At 38.3% G+C, this 20,187-nt stretch overlaps 1 protein-coding gene across 2 annotated transcripts in view; it reads right to left on the bottom strand.

Moving 5' to 3' along the window:
• ZDHHC2 (zDHHC palmitoyltransferase 2) overlaps nucleotides 1–20,187 on the bottom strand; it is a 69,195-nt gene that overhangs the window by 16,604 nt on the left and 32,404 nt on the right. For both annotated transcript variants that reach the window (XM_082608741.1, XM_082608740.1), the window contains exons 4-7: nucleotides 11,174–11,294; nucleotides 7,032–7,101; nucleotides 6,278–6,310; nucleotides 398–518 (exon numbers count right to left, since the gene is read on the bottom strand). In XM_082608741.1, coding sequence (XP_082464867.1) covers nucleotides 398–518; nucleotides 6,278–6,310; nucleotides 7,032–7,101; nucleotides 11,174–11,294 — 345 coding nt within the window. The remainder of the gene's footprint in view (nucleotides 1–397; nucleotides 519–6,277; nucleotides 6,311–7,031; nucleotides 7,102–11,173; nucleotides 11,295–20,187) is intronic.

Here is a 20,187-nt window from a genome sequence, read left to right as displayed (position 1 = left end):
AATGAAATCACCAACAAAAAAGCACAAAAATTGCAAAAGACATGGCACTAAATAAAATGAAAAAGCACGCTTATTTACAGTATGTGAGTTCCAACAGGAAGGCAGCAGGTCCTCTGGTTTGATCTCAACTAGAAATGTGCACATGGGCGACTCACATTTTCCCTACTCTGTGCATGTTTGCAAATGACCACAAAAGCTACGCTGAGTATTGACTCTGAGGTTACAGATAAATGTTAGCAAGTAGGTGAATTCACAAACACAGAATCTGCGAATAATGAGGACTGACTATATATAAGTTAGCTCTCTTCTATAAAATTAGTGTCTGGATTAATTCACTACTGAAAATCTATAATATGTATTTTTGTATACCAAAAAAGTCACCAAGGTAATGACTTACGGTCCAAAATTTGATAAAATACTGTAAATCTGTAGCAGCAATAAAAAGGCAGTACAGCAGAGAATAAGCCAAGAAAAGGAGGAAAAATTTATAATTTGAAAATCCAACACAATTGTTCACCCTGTTAACAAAACAAAAACAACATTTTCAATGAGTTTTACATTGTCACCCTAGGTATACATATGCTCAACCTTAATACAAGTATTTTGTTTCCTAACATTTAAAATTTATTGGCATTTCTTTAAGCATAACTCAGAAGATTTCTTTATACATACAAACATTAAAAAATCCACTTCACTAAAAAGGAATTTCTATGTTCAGATTTTTAAAATTTGATATATATGTAATACTGCTTTAATCAATCATGACCCCTGTATATCCTGTCCAGTTATACAAATAAACACATGCCTTAAGCATAGATACTGTGAGAAATCTACTAATACCAAGCAGATAAAAGGAATTTTCTAAGTTCTTCTCTGTGTTACCTTTGGGTTTGATTTCTAACTATGATTAAGTAATTTAAAAATCTTTCAAGTTTTCCCAAATCAGATGAAGTTTCTTCAGAGACTACTTGCATGCCGTCAGTATAGCACTGAAGCAACCAGATTATCAAAGCATATTAAGTGGTAGGTTTAAGAAAAGAAACAGGACTGGGAACCAGAGAGCCAGGTCGTCGTGCACATTTGATGCTAAATAACTATGTGGCCCTGATAAAGTGCCATCGTCTCTAAGAATTTCATTTTCCTTATCTGTCAAACAAGCGCTCTGAGATCCTTTCTGAGAGCCAGCTTTATATGTTATGATTCCAAAAATGGAGATATATAATTCTCAGTCCTTATTCTGAAATCACTCTGTTTGGTAAGAGGGGTGGTAAGAATTCAAACTACTGTACCAATAAACATAAATACAAATACAGCTCATACTTTAAAGTCACACTTTTTCTATCAAAGCTTTTCCCCCCCTTTTCATAAAGACAAGAGAATTCCTAGATAATGTATAAATGTGACACAACAACTAAGTGGAACTGGCTGCTATCTTCACGGGTTCACTTTGTTAATTGGTATAATAAACTCATTGCATAGAACACATAGGTGTTTCCTCCCCTCAAACACCTTTGTTCCTACTCTAATGTTAGTATAAGGTAATCTTGCTCTCTACTGACTTCGCCAATAAACTGAAACATTTTTCTTTCTCTCTTAAGGTGAAACTATGTTCACATGAAAAATGTTTACTCAGTTACACAAGATGAATAAGTTCTAGATCTGCTGTACAACACTGTGCAAACTGTACTGTGGAGTTAAACATTTGCTAAGAGGATAGAGCTCGTGGTAAGTGTTCGTACAATTAAAAAAATGTTTGTAATTAAAAAAATTCAAAAGTCAAACACTGGGCTTATGAATAAACAGAAATTTGGAACAAAAATGGAAAATGTGTACATCTTCTACCTTAAAAAATATAAGGCGAAGGGAACAGCATTAGATTTAGTAATTTTGGAACTTAAGGGTATTGTGTACGACAAATGCATAAAGAAGGCAAAACTGTGGGTGCACGCTGTAGGGAAACAGTAACATGTGCAGATCTACAGATTCCAGTGTGAGTGCAAACCAGTTACTGAGATTGCCTCTTACGACATCTGAACGAAATAATGGCAAGAAATAATACTGCAAACAGTTCCATACTAGCCTAGCCTAAATGTATTCTGTCACAAAAGGATATAGGATATTCCCTGTGCTTCCGTGCGTTGGTTTCAAGAGGAGAGAACGGGCAGACAAAGGCTGGGTGCGTTGAGACGGGACATGTGGATGGAGACAAGGACTCTTTTGTGGACGAGGGGAAAGTGAGAAGGGATAGGAAAGACTGTTCCTCTTCCTGCAGGAATGTAAGAAGCAGCTTTTGTATTAGATGACAAATAGCATTTTTATAGAAAGGAAAATGATTTTGAACGTAGATTTTACAACATGTAATTTAGCTTACTTTAACTTCTACTTAGGGTCATGGTGTAATTTGCCATGTCAGAGCCAGGAAACAGGAGAAAGTCAGTAAATAAAGACCGGGTATTTTAGAGTTTGATAGGTACTTTGAACTTGAGGAAATAGAGTAATAATATTTATTTTTAATAACATCTTAGTCTCATCGTGACAGCTTTTGGTTAGACATTTTAACTGCCTACTACTCTGTAGACTCAATTTGAAAAGGAAGTGCATGTTTCTGAGTCTGAATGACTTTACATGGAGAAATAAAACACATTCTAGGTAAATATACCTTAAATGTTGTTTAAATTCAGGGTAAACAGCTCTTGGCCCTGTTTTAGGGAAATTGCTTTCTGAGTCTAAATTGGAAAAAGAACATAATACAAAAAAAAAAAAAAAAAGATGGAAAGAAAGTAGCCTCTAAAGTCCAAAAAACTTGCTATATGACTTTAAGCCCACTCTTTATCTGAGGCTCACTTTCCTCTTCTTTAAAATGAAACAAGTAATTTCTAATAATATCTGTCACTGTTATAAGGATTACAGATTTTTACAGATATATGGATATATCATCTTTAGACATTACAGGCACTCAATAAACTGAGGCTAAAATTATTTAATTTAATTAGTGCTACCTAACCACTAGCAAGCATGTCAAGGTATATTGTGAATATAATTAATTGATAAATGAAAAATTTATATTAAAAGAAAAAGCACTTCTCTGATAGGAAACCCAATAAGGCAAATACTACAGGATCTCTACTTTAGTTAAAAAAGAAGTGTGAGGTTGACCCCCTGCACCCTGATGGGTACTCTTAACTGGCCACAGCAGATATGCTGAAGTCACTGAGAACAGAAGAGGTATGGCTCTATGATTTTTCCAACACTAAAAGTTGACAGATACTGAACTTCAAAATCATACACAAGACCTGGATAAAAAGGTTCCCCACAGTTTGGGAACATACTAAAGGTCTTAGTAAGTGACTGTTACACATTCACATAATGGCTGTAAAAAAGATCTTTTATATACTGATATGAAACAATTTCCAGGATATATTAAGTGAAGGGAAAAAAAGGCAGAGACCCAGTCCATAAGGCAAACACTTGTGTTAAAAAAGTGTGTAAAAATTTTCTTGTGTGTATAAAAAATATTAAACACACACACACATACAGATTTATATCTGAAAAGCACACGTGACATTTAGCAACCAACACTGGTTCCCTGTGAGGAGTGGAAGAAGGTGGGGAGGAGGGGCTAAGAAGAACACCTGCACCTTTTCTTTTTGAATTTAGAACTGCGAGTGTGTATCATCTGTACATTTTTTCATTTAAAAATTTAATTTGAAATTTAAAATAAATAACATGGCTGCTCCATTCTGCTGGCACCAGGGGAATATTAGGTCCTCGGCACCAAACCCTTCACAAGTCAACCTGGCTACTGCTTTCTGCAAGGGAGTGCCCGGATCTGGATGGTGGCTGGGGCAGTGGCTGCAGCGCAGGAGGTGACAGTGCAGAGAAGCAGCAACGCAGAAGCTGAAAGGCACTGCAGTCAGTCCATTCAACTTCTTCCACGTTGCCACGCAGCGTGAAGGTAACAACAGGTAGTGTATAGACATCTAATCTGAACCCATTTTTAAAAAACTCTAGGGTCACATCTGTTCCCCTTATTTAATAGGGTCTGTCAAAATTTAAAAGATTATCCAATTATGCTATGTTTCTTTTAAAGCTAAATTAATTTCAGGTTTAGGAAGACTGCTATCAGGACTTCCCTGGTGGCGCAGTGGTTAAGAATCTGCCTGCCAATGCAGGGGACACGGGTTCGAGCCCTGGTCCGGGAAGATCCCACATGCCGCAGAGCAACTAAGCCCGTGCGCCACAACTACTGAGCCTGTGCTCTAGAGCCCGTGAGCCACAACTACTGAGCCCACGAGCCACAACTACTGAAGCCCGCGTGCCTAGAGCCCACGCTCCGCAACAAGAGAAGCCACCGCAATGAGAAGCCCGTGCTCAGCAATGAAGACCCAATGCAGCCAAAAATAAATTAATTAATTAAAAAAAAAAACCAGAAAGACTGCTATTATAGTAAATCATCCTTTCTATTTGTGTAATTTTCTGAGGATAGCAAGGGCATGGCAAGCTTTATAGGTGTGCACTAGCTTGGGATTAATCCTGTTTCCAGCTCTCCATTGCTTATCATCACTATCCATTCTTACTTTAAGATAGGAAAACGGGGGATTCCCTGGTGGCGCAGTGGTTGAGAGTCCGCCTGCCGATGCAGGGGACGTGGGTTTGTGCCCCGATCCAGGAAGATCCCACATGCCGCGGAGCGGCTGGGCCCATGAGCCATGGCTGCTGAGCCTGCGGTCTGGAGCCTGTGCTCCGCAATGGGAGAGGCCACAACAGTGAGAGGCCCGCGTACCGCAAAAAAAAAAAAAAAAAAAAGATGGAAAATGGGAGTGAACTCTATGCCCCTGATTTCTTTACCACTCTGCTCAATCACAGCTAGACCACCCAGCTATCCAGAAAGGAGGAGAAAAGCCAAGAAAGCATGTGTTCCTGGCCAGTCCCTCACTGGGTGAGAGTGGCCTCTGGAAGCATTAATGCCCTGGCACTTCTGAATTGCCTGGATTATGAGCTGAACAGACCCCCCAGACATAAGAGAGCCCTCAGGCAGAGAAGCAAAGAAAAGGCAGTGCCCAAAGTGGGAGCAGTGGGTGGGCTTGGGAACTGTCCACTGCAGGTGCAGAGAATGCAGATGTGGATGGTGGGGATATGGTGGCGGCGGGGAGGGACTGACAGCAGGTGTTACTAGAAGGATCAACAGAGGAGTATAATGAGGACTAAGAAAACGTATAATTGGAGATATCAGGGGGAAAGGACTCACTGAGAAAGAGAAGAGAGTGAATGGAATGAAGGAAAGAATGAGGAAAGCCAAAGAATGACCTCAAATGGAAACTAATGCTCCAAAGAGAGGGGATTTACCTACAACTTCCTCTGAGAGGAGCGTTATTCTCACAGGCATTAACTAGCCTTGACATGTTAAAGCAGAAAGTCTAGGTGAAGAAAAGTATGGGCTACCCTGGAGAGAGAGAAATAACATTGCAAACCCGACATTCCTCTGTTGTTTCCGGCAGCTAAGATAACCATTTACTATGTATGTTTCCACCTACCCCTGGTGTAGATTTGTGGGCACGTCTACCTTTCCCTAGTGCCATCCCTGAAAGAAGATAAGGCTTTTAGAATGATCATGCTTGATGTCTAAATCCGACCTGGCTGGCAACTTTAGCGTGGTTGTCACAGGGATGTGCACATTGAGATGAAGAATTATAAGGTAGAAAAATCAACCTTCATTAGTTAAATAGATCTTTCAAATAATCCTCTATTAAGTTATCTAATTTCATGATTTAGACTTTTTAAAAAAATATTAATGAATTCTAAGGGGAAACCCTTGTTTAAACATATGTGTGTATTTGTGTATTTCCTATTCTACTCCTAAATGTTAAGTTTTATTTAAAATAGATTGTGAAAGCTCTAGATGAATTCATTCTTTATTAGAAACTTTGAGTGCAGTATCGTGTATAATTTATGTGTACGTTTTGGTGTCATTTCTGAGAAGTATTTTAGAATCTCTGTGTTGATGCATGTGCATACAAAGAAAACCAGTTGCTCTGAGCAAATATGAGAAAATAACTTTTACATTGTTAACCTACTGGTGTTAAAATTATTTCACGGAAACTCTCCTGAATAAAGGCTCTTTTGAGCTAACTAAACAAATACTAGAAACTTAATCTGAAAGGTCCTACTAGGTCAGCTAAGGCAAAATTTCATTTATAAAAAGATTTAAATAGATCTATGATTCAACTTGTTATGTTATAAAGGACAGAAATTTCTTTAAGTATAGAGCCATACTCACCATGGGCAATGATGATCCATCTTCAAAATACATCTAAAAAAAATCACACGTACAAAACTCAACATCCCATCAAATTTTTATCCCAATACATTATAAAGAGGAAATACTATTTCAAAAGAGTCGTGGTGAGTAAAACATTGCAAAGTTATTTACTTATCTAAAAACTGAACAGTAGCCAAAGGCTCCATCTAAAATAAACACACTATGGCCAATTCTAGACAATCCAACAGTAGAACTTTAAATTCAAAATCTACATACTTTTAGATGCAAATAAAATAATTTTCTAAAAACAAGCAGTATGGTAATATACAACTCTTATGCTAAAGATAAAGTGCAAAATGTCAACAGATTTATAGAAAGTCTGGGTAAAGCTTTTCCGTTAATATCCAACCTTAAGCCAAGTAGTACTGTCCTTGTAGTATAAGCATATAATAACATGTGACTGTCATGAAGCCAATTGAGTTATCTTTATAAAGAAGTACTTGTCAACTAGAACCAGCCAAGTATGAGCTGCGAAAAATCATGCACTTCATTCATATCAGCGAAAATCTGGGGGGAGGGGGGCAACCAATCTTGGCCCTCAGCCACACTCATATTAATGCAAGGGACTATGCTGGTTATACTTCCTAAAGAAAGGTCTGAGAAGCATGAATAAGGAGAAAAGGAAATGATGTGGAAAGCGGTGAGAAAAGAAACATATTAAATAAAAAGACCACCAGCATGTAGACATTTTAGAAGTAAAAGGTTTTCTTACTTATCACAGACGGAACAGTGATGGCAGCGATCTGGTTTTATAAGTTGGCATCTGTCACAGTAGCGGATTGCTATGAACAAAGAGTTCCACTTAGCCTTAGATTTAACAGTGAATTGAATACACACTTAAATAGCTTTTAATCATCTATCCAAATTTAAATTCTAAAAAGCATAATGAATTTAAATTCGGTAAATATGACATACCCGACTGCATAAATACAAAAATGGAATGATTTGCCTATAGCCTCAGTTCTCTGGAGAGGTTTCCCAAAAATAGAAAATCTTTGGGGGAAATGTTTCTAAGGCACGCTCAACTATAAGTATACTACAGAATTATAAAGCAGTCACAGTAAGATTCACAAAGGGTGCAACCATGTCCATTTCTATCAAAGTAAACAGAATGTCTCCCTCGACTAAATCCATTCATTTCCAGTACCCTGCCAGGATAACTAGGGGAGGATACAACCACATTCTAGAAGTTTTTTGAGAAAACACATTTCAGAAATTTGTGAATAAACTCAATTGGTTGCTTGAATTGGGAAAGCACTCACATCTTTTCTGCTGGGTGAGATACAAGATTAGAAGTGAGTATTGCAAGAGGTATTTCCAATAGAGAATTTTAATTCTTGTGACTGAAGTCCTGACCCTTTCTCCTCTAATACAGATATCAGAGACAATTATGGAGGACTGATCTGGAGAGGCTCCTCCAGGACACAGGCATCTGACAGGATGCACTCAGTCTGCCAAAATTACAGGAGATCAGTTAAGTGGGCAGTCCAGTAGGACCAGCAAAACCAATACTAATGAACTTAAAATTTGGAAAAAATACTTGCAACAAGCAGTTACCAAGATTATATTAGCTAATACTATAATCTCTAAAAAACAGAAATGGTTGTTATAAACTAAGAATAAAATGAGGTTTATTTTGAAGACAACGAGGCCTAGATGGAGTTGTTTTCAATATTGAAATAATTCCTTAATCATCCCCTTATAACTTTCTTTTTCAGAAATTCCAGAGATGGATGGCATGGCCTGCTCATCTCCTGAATGAAGGAGCCTCACAGGTACATCCCAAGTGAAGCTCTAAGGTATCACTGGCTCATGCGAAGTATCAAAGTGTGAGGCGGTGTTGTCCAGAAGGAATATAATGTGAGCCACATGAGTGCTTTTAAATTCTCTAGGAGCTACGTTAAAAGAAGTAAAAAGAAACAGGGGAAATTAATTTTAATGATATATTTTATTTCACCTAATATATCCAAAATATTATTTCAACATATAATTAATATAAAATATTACTGACATACTTTACTTGTTTTTATACCAAGCCTTTGAAACCTGTTATGTGTTTTACACTTACGGTCACATTTTAAGTTGTCAGTAATCACAACATAAAGACTAGTGGTTACCATACCGGGCAGCATGGGTCTAAAGTCACAGAATTTCCAGGTGAGTTTTGGTGGGCAATGCTAGATTCTCTCCAAGTGGTGATTATCTCTAAAGTACACTGGGGTAAAAAAACCTTTCAAATTAAAGTGGGCAATAACTCACAAGAAATCAAAACAATGTAGAAAAAGGTTTTGTTTACTGTCTTTTAGAAACAGAAATTTAGTCTTATAATAAAAAAACACTCCACATGTGCCATATTATATTCAACTAAAATCATCCCACTGGAATTTTAAATGAGCCATCTAGTTATCACTTAAAAAGTCTTAACAGCGGAGGGAGCATTTTATTTTAACTGTCTTGCTTGAATTTTTTGAGAATTTATTCATGTATTGTGTGATTTAAAACTTTTTTGCTACATGTTGAAAAGGAAACATTACCAACATCTGTGTGCAAAACGATAAACTAATTACCTCACTTCTAATGGTTACCTTCCTTGTCAAAAAATCTACAAATAGTTTTTTGTAGGAAAGGATCGATAGCAAGGGAGAGCTAAAAAAGCAAATAGTCCTCATTAATAAAAATAAAAATAAATAATAATATAATAGAGTCTGGAGAACCCGGTAAGAAAGCAGGAGATGGCTGGATCAGAAGAAAGCACAGGACAAACAGAAGTGAGATGAGGAGACTTAATACCTGCCTCACTACACCCTACACCCAAGTCCGTATATGGTTGAATTTGTTCTCTGTGTACAGCAGTCAGTGTATAGGCAGCTGGTATTTTTCTCTTTTAGGTTTGGAGGAAGGACTGTGGATTTAGAATGAATAGGAAAACCCCAAATTATATTGCCATCTACTTTCTTCAGTTCTCTTAAGACGTATAAAGTGCATGAACATCAACGGAGCCTTTCAGCTGCTTTAGTCCATGGCTTTTCGCAGGGTGAAGAAGGAAGTTATCCAAACAACCCAAGGGTCTTGGCTGGGGATGGGGTGAGAAGGACCCTGTTCACATTCCTGCCTTGGGGGTACTGTGGCTGCTCCACTGGACGTCCTTTCTGCATCATGATTACCTTTACATTCCACATGCTCCAGAAGGAGACCAATCACACCAGCATTATTATCTATTATACTTTCTGTGAGTCAGTGACTCTAGTCTGTTAATATTGATTTTAGCATGCATCCAGAATTTTTGCACTAAAAATAGAAAGACTGTATCAGGAAGTTCAGGTTCTGTTCCAGACTGTCACAGATATTGAGAAACATAAGTTCATCCCAGGAGACAGGCATACAAGAGATGACAGCCTCACCAGTACATAACCCACACAAGGAGATAACTTATAAATCCAAAGGATAGTTGTTATTAACGAATAGTAATACTTTATCCTGGTATGACTTATACTTCCCTCCTTGGTCTTAATGTGGTGTAGCAAGGGGTCTAGTAGAAAAAGCACTTCACTAGGAATGAGGAGATGAGAGTTTTGCACCTAATACTGTCACCGCCATTAACTAGTTTTGGCAACTTGTGTAGTAACTTATTTTTAGGGGGCTTAAATTTCCTCAATACTAGTTTAGGCTTATACAGGGTAAACATATGTAAACATACATAAGCACATCGCTCTCTTTATGGGATAGAACCAGTGGCATAATATTAAATCAGGGGATGACCACTTGCTCATTGAGAAACAGTAAAAACAACAGGAAAAAATCAAGTGTGAAGCTTAGCGTTATATTCAATTATGACTCTAAAGTGAGTTAGAAACAAATATAAATAATATAAAAATATTAACGAGGTATTTTACAGTCCTTTTTTCATACCAAGTCTTGGAAACTAGTTGTGTGTTCTACACTTAAAGCACATCTCAATTTGGACTAGCCACGTTTTAAGTGCTCAACAACCACATGGGGCTAGTGGCCACTGAAAGGGACAGGATACATTTAAGTCAGAGGGTTTCTTTCTGGGTGAGCCTCTGTGGGCAAGTACCAGTAGTCCATGTGTGTCAGTTTTTAAGACAATTCTTTAATTAGATAGCTGTTAAATTACCTTAAAAATCTTAGTCCAAGTAAATGAGATTTATTGAGTTGCTTTTGTAAAAAAAAAAACAACATAAATTTTAAAGATAAAGAAATTTTATCAATATCCGAATTAAGTTTTGTATAATTTACATACTAAGTTTTAAATTTATGTAAGATTATCAATGTTATGTTCATAACAGATACTGCTCTTTTGAATTAAATAAGAATAGGAATTAAAACTTTAAAAATGAACGTAGGGCTTCCCTGGTGGCGCAGTGGTTGAGAGTCCGCCTGCCGATGCAGGGGACACGGGTTCGTGCCCCGGTCTGGGAAGATCCCACATGCCACGGAGCGGCTGGGCCCGTGAGCCATGGCCGCTGAGCCTGCGCATCCGGAGCCTGTGCTCCGCAACGGGAGAGGCCACAACAGTGAGAGGCCCGCGTACCGCAAAAAAAAAAAAAAAAATGAACGTAACTACAAATCAAGTTTCAGCAGTTCTAACATCTCCACTGAGTCACAGCTAGGAAGGCAGAATAGAAGTAAAGTCAGTTCTGACTTGGTTGAGATCTCTGTGCCATAGCATTACTCATGTTTCCATTCTGTTTTATGGGACTGAACAGGAGAGATTTAATAATAATCCAAGCTGAAGCACAATGTGTTTCAATGAGTGCTTGACAGTTTCAAGTATAGATATGCTTTCTAACCATCACCACAACCCATCCTGACAAAGCACTCGTTATCCTCTACCTCCAGACATGGTCCTGGTGTAGATGGGAAGGTCTCTGGCTGCTCGCCTAAGAACTTCCTGATGGGCTTCTCCTCTTGGCTCTCTCTCTAGCAGTTCTTTTTCTGCATAAGAGAGATGGAACTGTGGAAGAAATTTAAATCTTAATCAGTGTTCTCAAAGAAATGATAACATATTTATCTACTATACCCACAAAGAGGCATTTATAAAATATTAACAGTATATAGCATATAAGTTCAGAGGTAATAGATTTAAAATCTGGGCAAGTCTGTTAATCTCATGGATCATTAGTTTATAAATCTAAAAAAAGGGAAGAATAATAATACCTACTTCCTCAGATGTTTGTGAAACTCAAGAGAAATAAGGTATGTAAAAGTGCTTTATAAACTGTAGAGTTCTATCCAAATATTAGTTACATTAATAGATGAAATGGCAAAATAAACAAGTTTGGTTCAATGGATGCATTTTTCAATTGGTTATAATTAAAAACAAAAATAGAAACAAATACATCAAGCATGTATTCTCATCTAAGTGAGTTTTAACTTAGGGATAATCATTACATGAATTCTCTAGCACTCAGAAGAACTAGTCATTGATTTTACTTCTTATACTGCCAATTGGGCCCAACCAATTTACAAAAATACTTATTTGAGAAAAATGAAAATTTGTTTGGGCTCCAACTTGATAATCACAAAAAAATGGTTTTAAAAGTCTATTTGAACTCCTATAAATGTACTCCAGGAGACATGTACAAGGGTATTCACAGCACCATTGTTTAAAATGTAAAAAACTAAACACAACCCAAATGTCCATCAAAAGGGGAATAGATAAATAAATTGGAGTATGATCTATCCAAATAATTGAATCCTATATGGCACTTAACATTTAATGAACTACAGCTGTGTACAACCAAGACTCTCAACCTACTGATGAACAGATATATAAAATAAACTACTATATATTATTATGGTTAGGGATATGTATATATGATAAAATTATTTTTAAAACAAGGAAATGATTAACACAAAACTCAGGATAGCTGTTACTTCTTGAGAAATGCAGGGAAATACAACATAGAAGTACACAGAAGATACTTCAAATATAAATAATGCTTCTATTTGGTTGGGTGATTGTTTAGGTGTTTTCATTTTTTTTTGTTTTCATTTTATTATTCTTTAAACTGTGCCTTATATACGGTTTTTGAATGTAAAGACATATTTTACAATTTTTTAAAAGTTTTTAAAAAGTGATTTAAGTATGTCAGTGAAGGAGAGAAAAACAATTTGATGAAAATGAGGTCATGATATTTGAACCTAAATCATTACTTTCAGAGAAATAAAAATTAAAAATCTTTGTTTAGAGGTTGATAATTCTACTGAGGTTATTTTAAAATTAGAAACAAATCTTCAGGGCTTCCCTGATGGCGCAGTGGTTAAGAATCCACCTGCCAATGCAGGGGACACGGGTTTGAGCCCTGGTCAGGGAAGATCCCACATGCCGCAGAGCAACTAAGCCCATGAGCCACAACTACTGAGCCTGCACTCTAGAGCCCGCGAGCCACAACTACTGAGCCCACGTGCCACAACTACTGAAGCCCGTGTGCCTAGAGCCCGTGCTCCACAACAAGAGAAGCCACCACAATGAGAAGCCCACGCATGGCAATGAAGAGTAGCCCCCGCTCACCACAACTAGAGAAAGCCCGCGTGCAGCAACGAAGACTCAACACAGCCAAAAATAAAAACAAATAAATAAATTAAAAGAAACAAATCTTCAGCTTCTAAATGTAAATAATTTTAAGGTACCATAATATTCACAAATGCATGATTTTTAATATAGTTGTAAAATTTCAGACTCATTAAGGTAAAGAAAATAAAAATAAGTTTTCTCTAAGTAGAAATTGACATAATATGAATTATTCTAAATTAGTATATCAAATTTACTTACATTAAATTAGTAGGTATGTTACAGTTAGGCCCCTTAAGAGTTTGTGAAAGCTATTTGAAAAAAAGTATTCTCCACATTAAATATTCCTCCTGCAAGATGCTCACAGCATTTGCTTACTATTAATTTCATAGTGTTTCAAATTACACTTTAACCAGTCCTTTTTCAAATGAATACGAATAACAAATAAATGAAGGCCACATTTATAAAGCCTTGGTGTATTCGTTCTATCAGATGCTCTTCACTCGCTTGCTACCTTAAATCTCAGTTTATAAAACGAAATATATTTACACAATTTTCCGGATTGCATGACTATATACATGAGGGCAGTGAGCAGTGTTGAGTCTCAAACCCAGAAAAAAAGGACCTTGCAGCCTGATCCTAGAGTCTGGGGCAGGAGTAGCAGCCGATTAAATACCTAAGAGTCAAAGAAAAGTTTGGGAACCACATTTCCAACAGGTGGAAAACTATCTCCCAATTGGATTGTGGATTCCTAGAATCTATTCCATTGTTTTCAGAGTTACTCTGAAAAAGCAGTTCACTGGGAAGCAGAGGCAATGAGAAAGCTGTCACCATTCAGGTCTCACTAACAGAATTAAAGACCTAACAAAGAAAAATTCAAATTGTTTATTGACGCATCATATGCAATCATATTGGTTTATCAGAGGATTTGCCAGATTTTCTTTCTTCCTTAAAAATTCAAGGTTGGGCACCATGCACCTGTTGATGACACTACTTTAAAATTTGAAACATGCTATTATTCATTGTTTTTAAAAAAAGAAAACACTGACAAACAGGTAAGTGTACTGATGGTCTTTATAGAACTGTTTATCTTGTTTGGAAATATTTGAGTGGTAGAAAATGTATAACATCAAATGATGCTGTAATTCTGTAGTAGTCAAGAAAAGGTAGGGTCGATCTAGAGAAAGTATCTATGAACTTTGTACATGTTGATTCCTCTGCCTAGAACATTATTCCTTACACTTTCTGGATGGCTCCTTCTCATTTTGCAGGTTTCAGCTTAAATGTCATCTTCTCAAAGAACTTCCACGACTGCCTTACTAGGGTAGGGACCCTGATCATTCTGCTCCTTCCCCTTGCCATACTCTCCATCAGGTCCATGTGTGATTTCTTTGTGCTACACACCATAATTCGAAATTATTTTGTTGGTTCATTTGTCCTTTGTCTATCTCTTCCACAAGCATGTAACCCCACAAGGGGATCAAGCTTAGCACAGAGTAAAGCCCTCTGCTAGAACTGTGGAATGGACAAAGGAACAAGTACCAGGAAGCCTAAGTCAGAGCCCTGAATATCAAAGCAAAAGTGATTTTGTATCCGAATCTCTAACTTTCCATTGTCAGAACCATCAGTCCCATAATTCAGGCAGATATATCTCCCTTGCCCATTTCTAAAAGTAATTTAAAACCTAGCATTGAAAATCAGTTTCGTAAAAGACTTTATACTCAAAAGGAATAAAGCCATCGACATTTTATGACATTTTCTACAGAGTTCTGGATCCTTTTAACTTTAGAGGTAAGTTCTAGTGAGTGATAATGGAAGAGTCCTTAGTATGTTTAATACTTTTATAAATAAATAAACATAACACACTGCAACCATCAGGTCCTAAAAACCAAATAAATGTTGGTGGAATTGTTATTTATGTAAGATGGATGTCGAAAGTATCTAGTTCTATCTTGGAATGCACCAAATATGCAGTCCTCTCCCCCTCAGAACACTTTTATGTACAAACGCACATCACAGATCTGAGGACAGATGACATTTGTAGAGATCTGAAGGAATGAGAGATCTCCTGGGGTGAAAAAGATAATATACCTGACCTCCAATCTTCCAGATTGCAGCAGTCCTTTGGTCAGTAATGCAAGCTGCTTTGTTTTTGTTTAAATCGTTTTATCAATTTTGATTTATAGAAAAATTGAGAAAATGGTACAAGGTTCCCATCTATCCTCTCATCAACTTACTGATATTCCTAACATCATATATTAGCATGGTACATTTAGGACAATTAATATATCAATATGGATACACTGTTATTAACCAAAGTCCACAGTTTATTCAGATTTCCTTAGTTTTCACTGAGTATCTTTTTTTTCTGTTCCAGGGTCCCATCTAGGAGACCACAGTACATTTATTTTTCACGTTTCCTTAAGTTACTCTTGGCGGAGACAATTTTTCAGATTTTCCTTGTTTTTGTTGAGTTTGACAATTCTGAGTAGTACTGATCAGGTATTTTGTAAGATGCTGCTCTATCGGAACTTTTCTCATGTTTATCTCATGATTAGACTGGGGTTACGGGTTTTGGGGAGGAAGACCACAAAGGCAAAGTGCCATTCTCACCACGTCACACCAAGGGAACATACTGTCAGTGTGACTTAGCACTGTTGATGCTGACTTTAATCCCCTGGCTGAGGGAGTGTTTCTCAGGTTTCTCCACTGTAAGGTGACTCATTACTTCCCTGTCTTCACCCTGTACTCTTTGGAAGGAACTCACCACATGCAGCCCACATTTAAGGAGTGGAGATTTATTCTTCCCCTTCTTGAGGGCAGAGTATGTACATAAATGATTCGGAATTCTTCTGTAAAAGAGATTTCTCTTTTCTCCCCATTTATGTATTCATTCAATCATTTCTTTGTATCGGTAGACTCAAAGATATTTATTTTATTTATTTACTTATTTATTTTATTATTATTATTTTTTTCGGTACGCGGGCCTCTCACTTTTGTGGCCTCTCCCGTTGTGGAGCACAGGCTCCGGACGCGCAGGCTCAGCAGCCATGGCTCACGGGCCTAGCCGCTCCGCGGCATGTGGGATCTTCCCGGACTGGGGCACGAACCCGTGTCCCCTGCATCGGCAGGTGGACTCTCAACCACTGCGCCACCAGGGAAGCCCAAAGATATTTATTTTATACTCTGAGTTATAAATGAACACTATTTTATTTATTTTCCTGCTGAAATTGTTCTGGCTTTGGTCACTGGGACATTTTCAACTGGATCCTATGTCCCTTTGATATACCACCCTCAATATACTTTATTTTAGTTTGTGGAGTACCTTTTACTTTTTGGCATAAGACGCTCCAGGCTCATTTTCAAAATATCCTACCCTAGTTCTAGAATCAGCCATTTCTCCAAGGAGCCCTTTGTCCTTTCCTTAGAGAATGATATTAGAAACCAACAGCTGGGATCAAACACAGTTTTCAGATTAAAGGAGAGTATAATTTTAAAAGGGTGCACAAATTAAGAAAAAAGCCAGAATCCAATAATAAACAGAAAACTCAAAGAACTGTATTTCCCTTTTTGCTAGTTGTTTTTGACTTAGGACAAAAACTGAAATATAACCTCACTAGTATCTAAAATGTCCAAATTAAAACGTAGAAATTTTTTTCCCTATTAAATTCACAATAGTTTTCTTAAGAGCAGCAATGCAGTGCCAAGGTTCTGATAAGAACTGGTGGCTTTAGAAATTGCTGTAATTATTCTGGGAAACAATTTGGCAAGTGACTTAAGTTTCCTTCGTCTAGTAATTCTACTTCTGAGAATTTATATTAAGAAAAATAACCCAAAATATGGGTAAAGCTCTATGAACAAACACTTTAACAACGCTGTTTATAACATGAAAAGTTGGGATCGGACTAAAAATCTAGTGTTTCAGTGAGAATATCATGTTGTTAATAAAAATGACAATAAAACAAGGAAGAACTATTACATGAAAAAAATTGGAATATGTGTGCTCTGAATACCACTAGGAAAAATAACCAGAAAGAAATTCAGAATGTAAACTGGCTGAATTAGTGTGGTGGGATTTTTTTTTCTTTTTCTTTCTGCCTACTCTTCATTTTCAAAATATAATTCCAAAATATAATTTCAAAATATAATAATAAAATATAATTTTCTATTACTTTAATATCGGGAGAAAATGTTATGAATTGAAAAATTATATTCTCTGAACAGTGACAAGAAAATATTTACATTATTTTCTTACATTATCTCTTCTCCTACTTTTTTAGTCCCATTTTCCAAAGATTTTTAGCACTTAAGAGCACCTTATTGTCAGTTGAAGTCCAAGACCCTCATTTTACAAGTGAGGGGGTCTCTGGCTGCAAATCAGTTAGAAGATTAAGCCCAAGATCTTGCGTTTTATTAATGGAATAACCCAAGATTCTTAACCAGCAAGCGAGGGCTCTTTCTTTCATGACAATGGTCTCCAAACTCTCTTTTTTTTTTTTTTTTTTTCTTTTTTTGCGGTACGCGGGCCTCTCACTGTTGCGGCCCCTCCCGTTGCGGAGCACAGGGATGCGCAGGCTCAGCGGCCATGGCTCACGGGCCCAGCCGCTCCGTGGCATGTGGGATCCTCCTGGACCGGGACACGAACCCGTGTCCCCTGCATCGGCAGGCGGACCCCCAACCACTGCGCCACCAGGGAAGCACTCTCCAAACTCTTTTGATAATGTACCCCTACCAGTAAAAAATAATTTGAGACTGCACTGCCAATACATGCATATTTACTTATTTATAGATGTGCTATTAGCTAATATAGTATGTATCTTATATAAGACACTTTAAAAAAGGAGAAACATAAAAGAACAGCATATAAATACAAGTTTGGCTATTTTTTTCCTCCATGCGCCAACTGATGTCCTGGCACACATCCCCTCCACAGCCCCCCACGTGGGGTCCACTCTTCATGCTAGAGCGTGGTGTAGTGACAAGAGTGCAGCCTCCATGGTCAAAAGGACCTTGCTTTGAATGTTATTAGCTCTGCCACATACTAGCGCTTCATGCCTTAGGATAATTAGTTCACATTCAAGCCTGCTGCTCCATCTGTAAAATGGTAATAAATAATATCCATCTCCTACAGTAATATGAATCAAATAAGGTATATGTCTTCCGTACAAAAGTCATCCAACAAGGCCTGGTACAAAACTGTAAATTCACTGTCATCAGCCTCCACTACTCCCTCAATTCCGCGTTTTTTATCATTTCATTTTTCCTCTCTAACTGCTATTTCAAACCTTCTCTGCTCTTCAAAACCTCAGTCAACGTACTTCCCCCATTATTCTTAGTTGTTGATCTCACATATAATTTTACGGAGAAATCAGAAGTCGCTTCAGGGCTTCCCTGGTGGCGCAGTGGTTGGGAGTCCGCCTGCCGATGCAGGGGACACAGGTTCGTGCCCCGGTCTGGGAAGATCCCACATGCCGCGTAACGGCTGGGCCCGTGAGCCATGGCCGCTGAGTCTGCGCGTCTGGAGCCCGTGCTCCGCAACGGGAGAGGACACAGCAGTGAGAGGCCCGCGTGCCGCAAAAAAAAAAAAAAAGTCACTTCAACTTTCTGCCAAAGCTATAAACACAAACCTGCCTCTACACACATAACTTCTCAACTTCCAGTCATTTAACAAATATTTATTGAGTACCTTTGAAGGGTCAGACACTGCTCAGACACCAGGTACTGGTGATGGATTAGTGAATAAAACAGATACAGTGCATGCTGTTGTACAGCTTATATTCTAGGGATGGTAATAAAAAATGATGATGGCATGAATTACAGAATGATATGCCATGGAGAAAAATACAGCAAGGTAAGCTTTAGAAGGAATGCAGGGATAGGGTTTTGCTATTTTGGAGGAAGTGGTCATGGAATGCCTGAAAGGTACTCTTGAGCAGAGACACAGAGATAGCAAGAAAATGAAGGACCTGGCCATGCAGTTATCTGTGAGAAGAGTGTTCCAGATCAAGGGGTAAGAGCAGCTCTCAAGGCCCCTGAAGGAGACACATGCTTAGTGTGTTGACAGAACAGCCAAGAAACCAATGTGACTAAAACAGCATTACAGAGGGTCAGAGAAGTGGTGCGAGGCCAGGCCATGTGCAGCCTGGTAGGTTACAGTAGAGAATTAGGTTTTTACTCTGAGTGAGCTCTGATATGACAGCAAAGTTCTGAGCAGAGGAATAATAGGAACTGTCTTCTGTTTTGGTTTTATTTATTTATTTATTTATTTATTTATTTATTTATTTATTTATTTATTTTGCAATACGCGGGCCTCTCACTGTTGTGGCCTCTCCCGTTGAGGAGCACAGGCTCCGGACGTGCAGGCTCAGTGGCCATGGCTCACGGGCCCAGCCGCTCCGCGGCACGTGGGATCTTCCTGGACCGGGGCACGAACCTGTGTCCCCTGCATCGGCAGGCGGACTCTCAACCACTGCACCACCATGGAAGCCCTGTCTTGTGTTTTGAAAGGATCACTCTGGTACCATGCTGAAAATATACAGAAGAGGGCAAACACAAAAGCGGGGAAACGTGCTGAGAGGGTCCTGGACGTATACCAGCAGGGATGCTGGTGGCTTGGACCACGGTAGGAGCATGGAGGGGCACGAGCTAACACTTGGGTGCTCTGAGGGTATGGCCTACAGAATTGGCAGATTGATTGGAGGTGGCATCTGAGAGAAAAAGAGTAGCCAAGGGTGACTCCAGGATTTTGACCTGAACAACTGGAAGGATGGAATTGCCATTACTGAGATGGGAAAAATGTAGGAACAGAAGGATTTGGGGAGCAAGTAGAAAATCAGAAGTTTATTTTCAGGTACTTGGAATTTGAATTTGAAATTCCTATTAGATGCCAAATAGGAAGCTGGAAAGGAGTCTGGAGTTTAGGAGAGAGGATCAGGCTCATGAGTAATTTGAAAGCGATGAGATGGTATATAAAGTCATAATGCAGACAACTAAGAGAAGAGGTCGGAGATTGAACTCTGGGATAATCCAATGCTTTAGAAGTTCAGGAGAGAATGAGGAACCAGCCGAGGAGCCCAAGAAGGAGCTGCCACTATAAATAAAAATAAAATTATTTTGATGAGAAAGGAGGGAAGAATATTCTAGAAAGAAAACTATGGCATGGTGTACACAGGAAACCATGTACATAAGAACTACTAGAGTACAAAGTGAGGAGTCAGAAATCTGGACAAGAGTCATCGTTGCCAAACTAGGGAGACTAGCCTTCACCCTGTGGGATGGGCAGAGTCACTGAATAGACACAAGCAGCAGAGTGGAGGATGGATTTTTGCAGAAT

Source organism: Mesoplodon mirus, assembly GCF_964341445.2.
Source record: "Mesoplodon mirus genome assembly, chromosome: 20".
In the NCBI taxonomy this organism is placed as follows: Eukaryota; Metazoa; Chordata; class Mammalia; order Artiodactyla; family Ziphiidae; genus Mesoplodon; species Mesoplodon mirus.
Note: the sequence above shows the minus strand (reverse complement) of the source record. Positions and strands in the feature narration are given on the sequence as shown.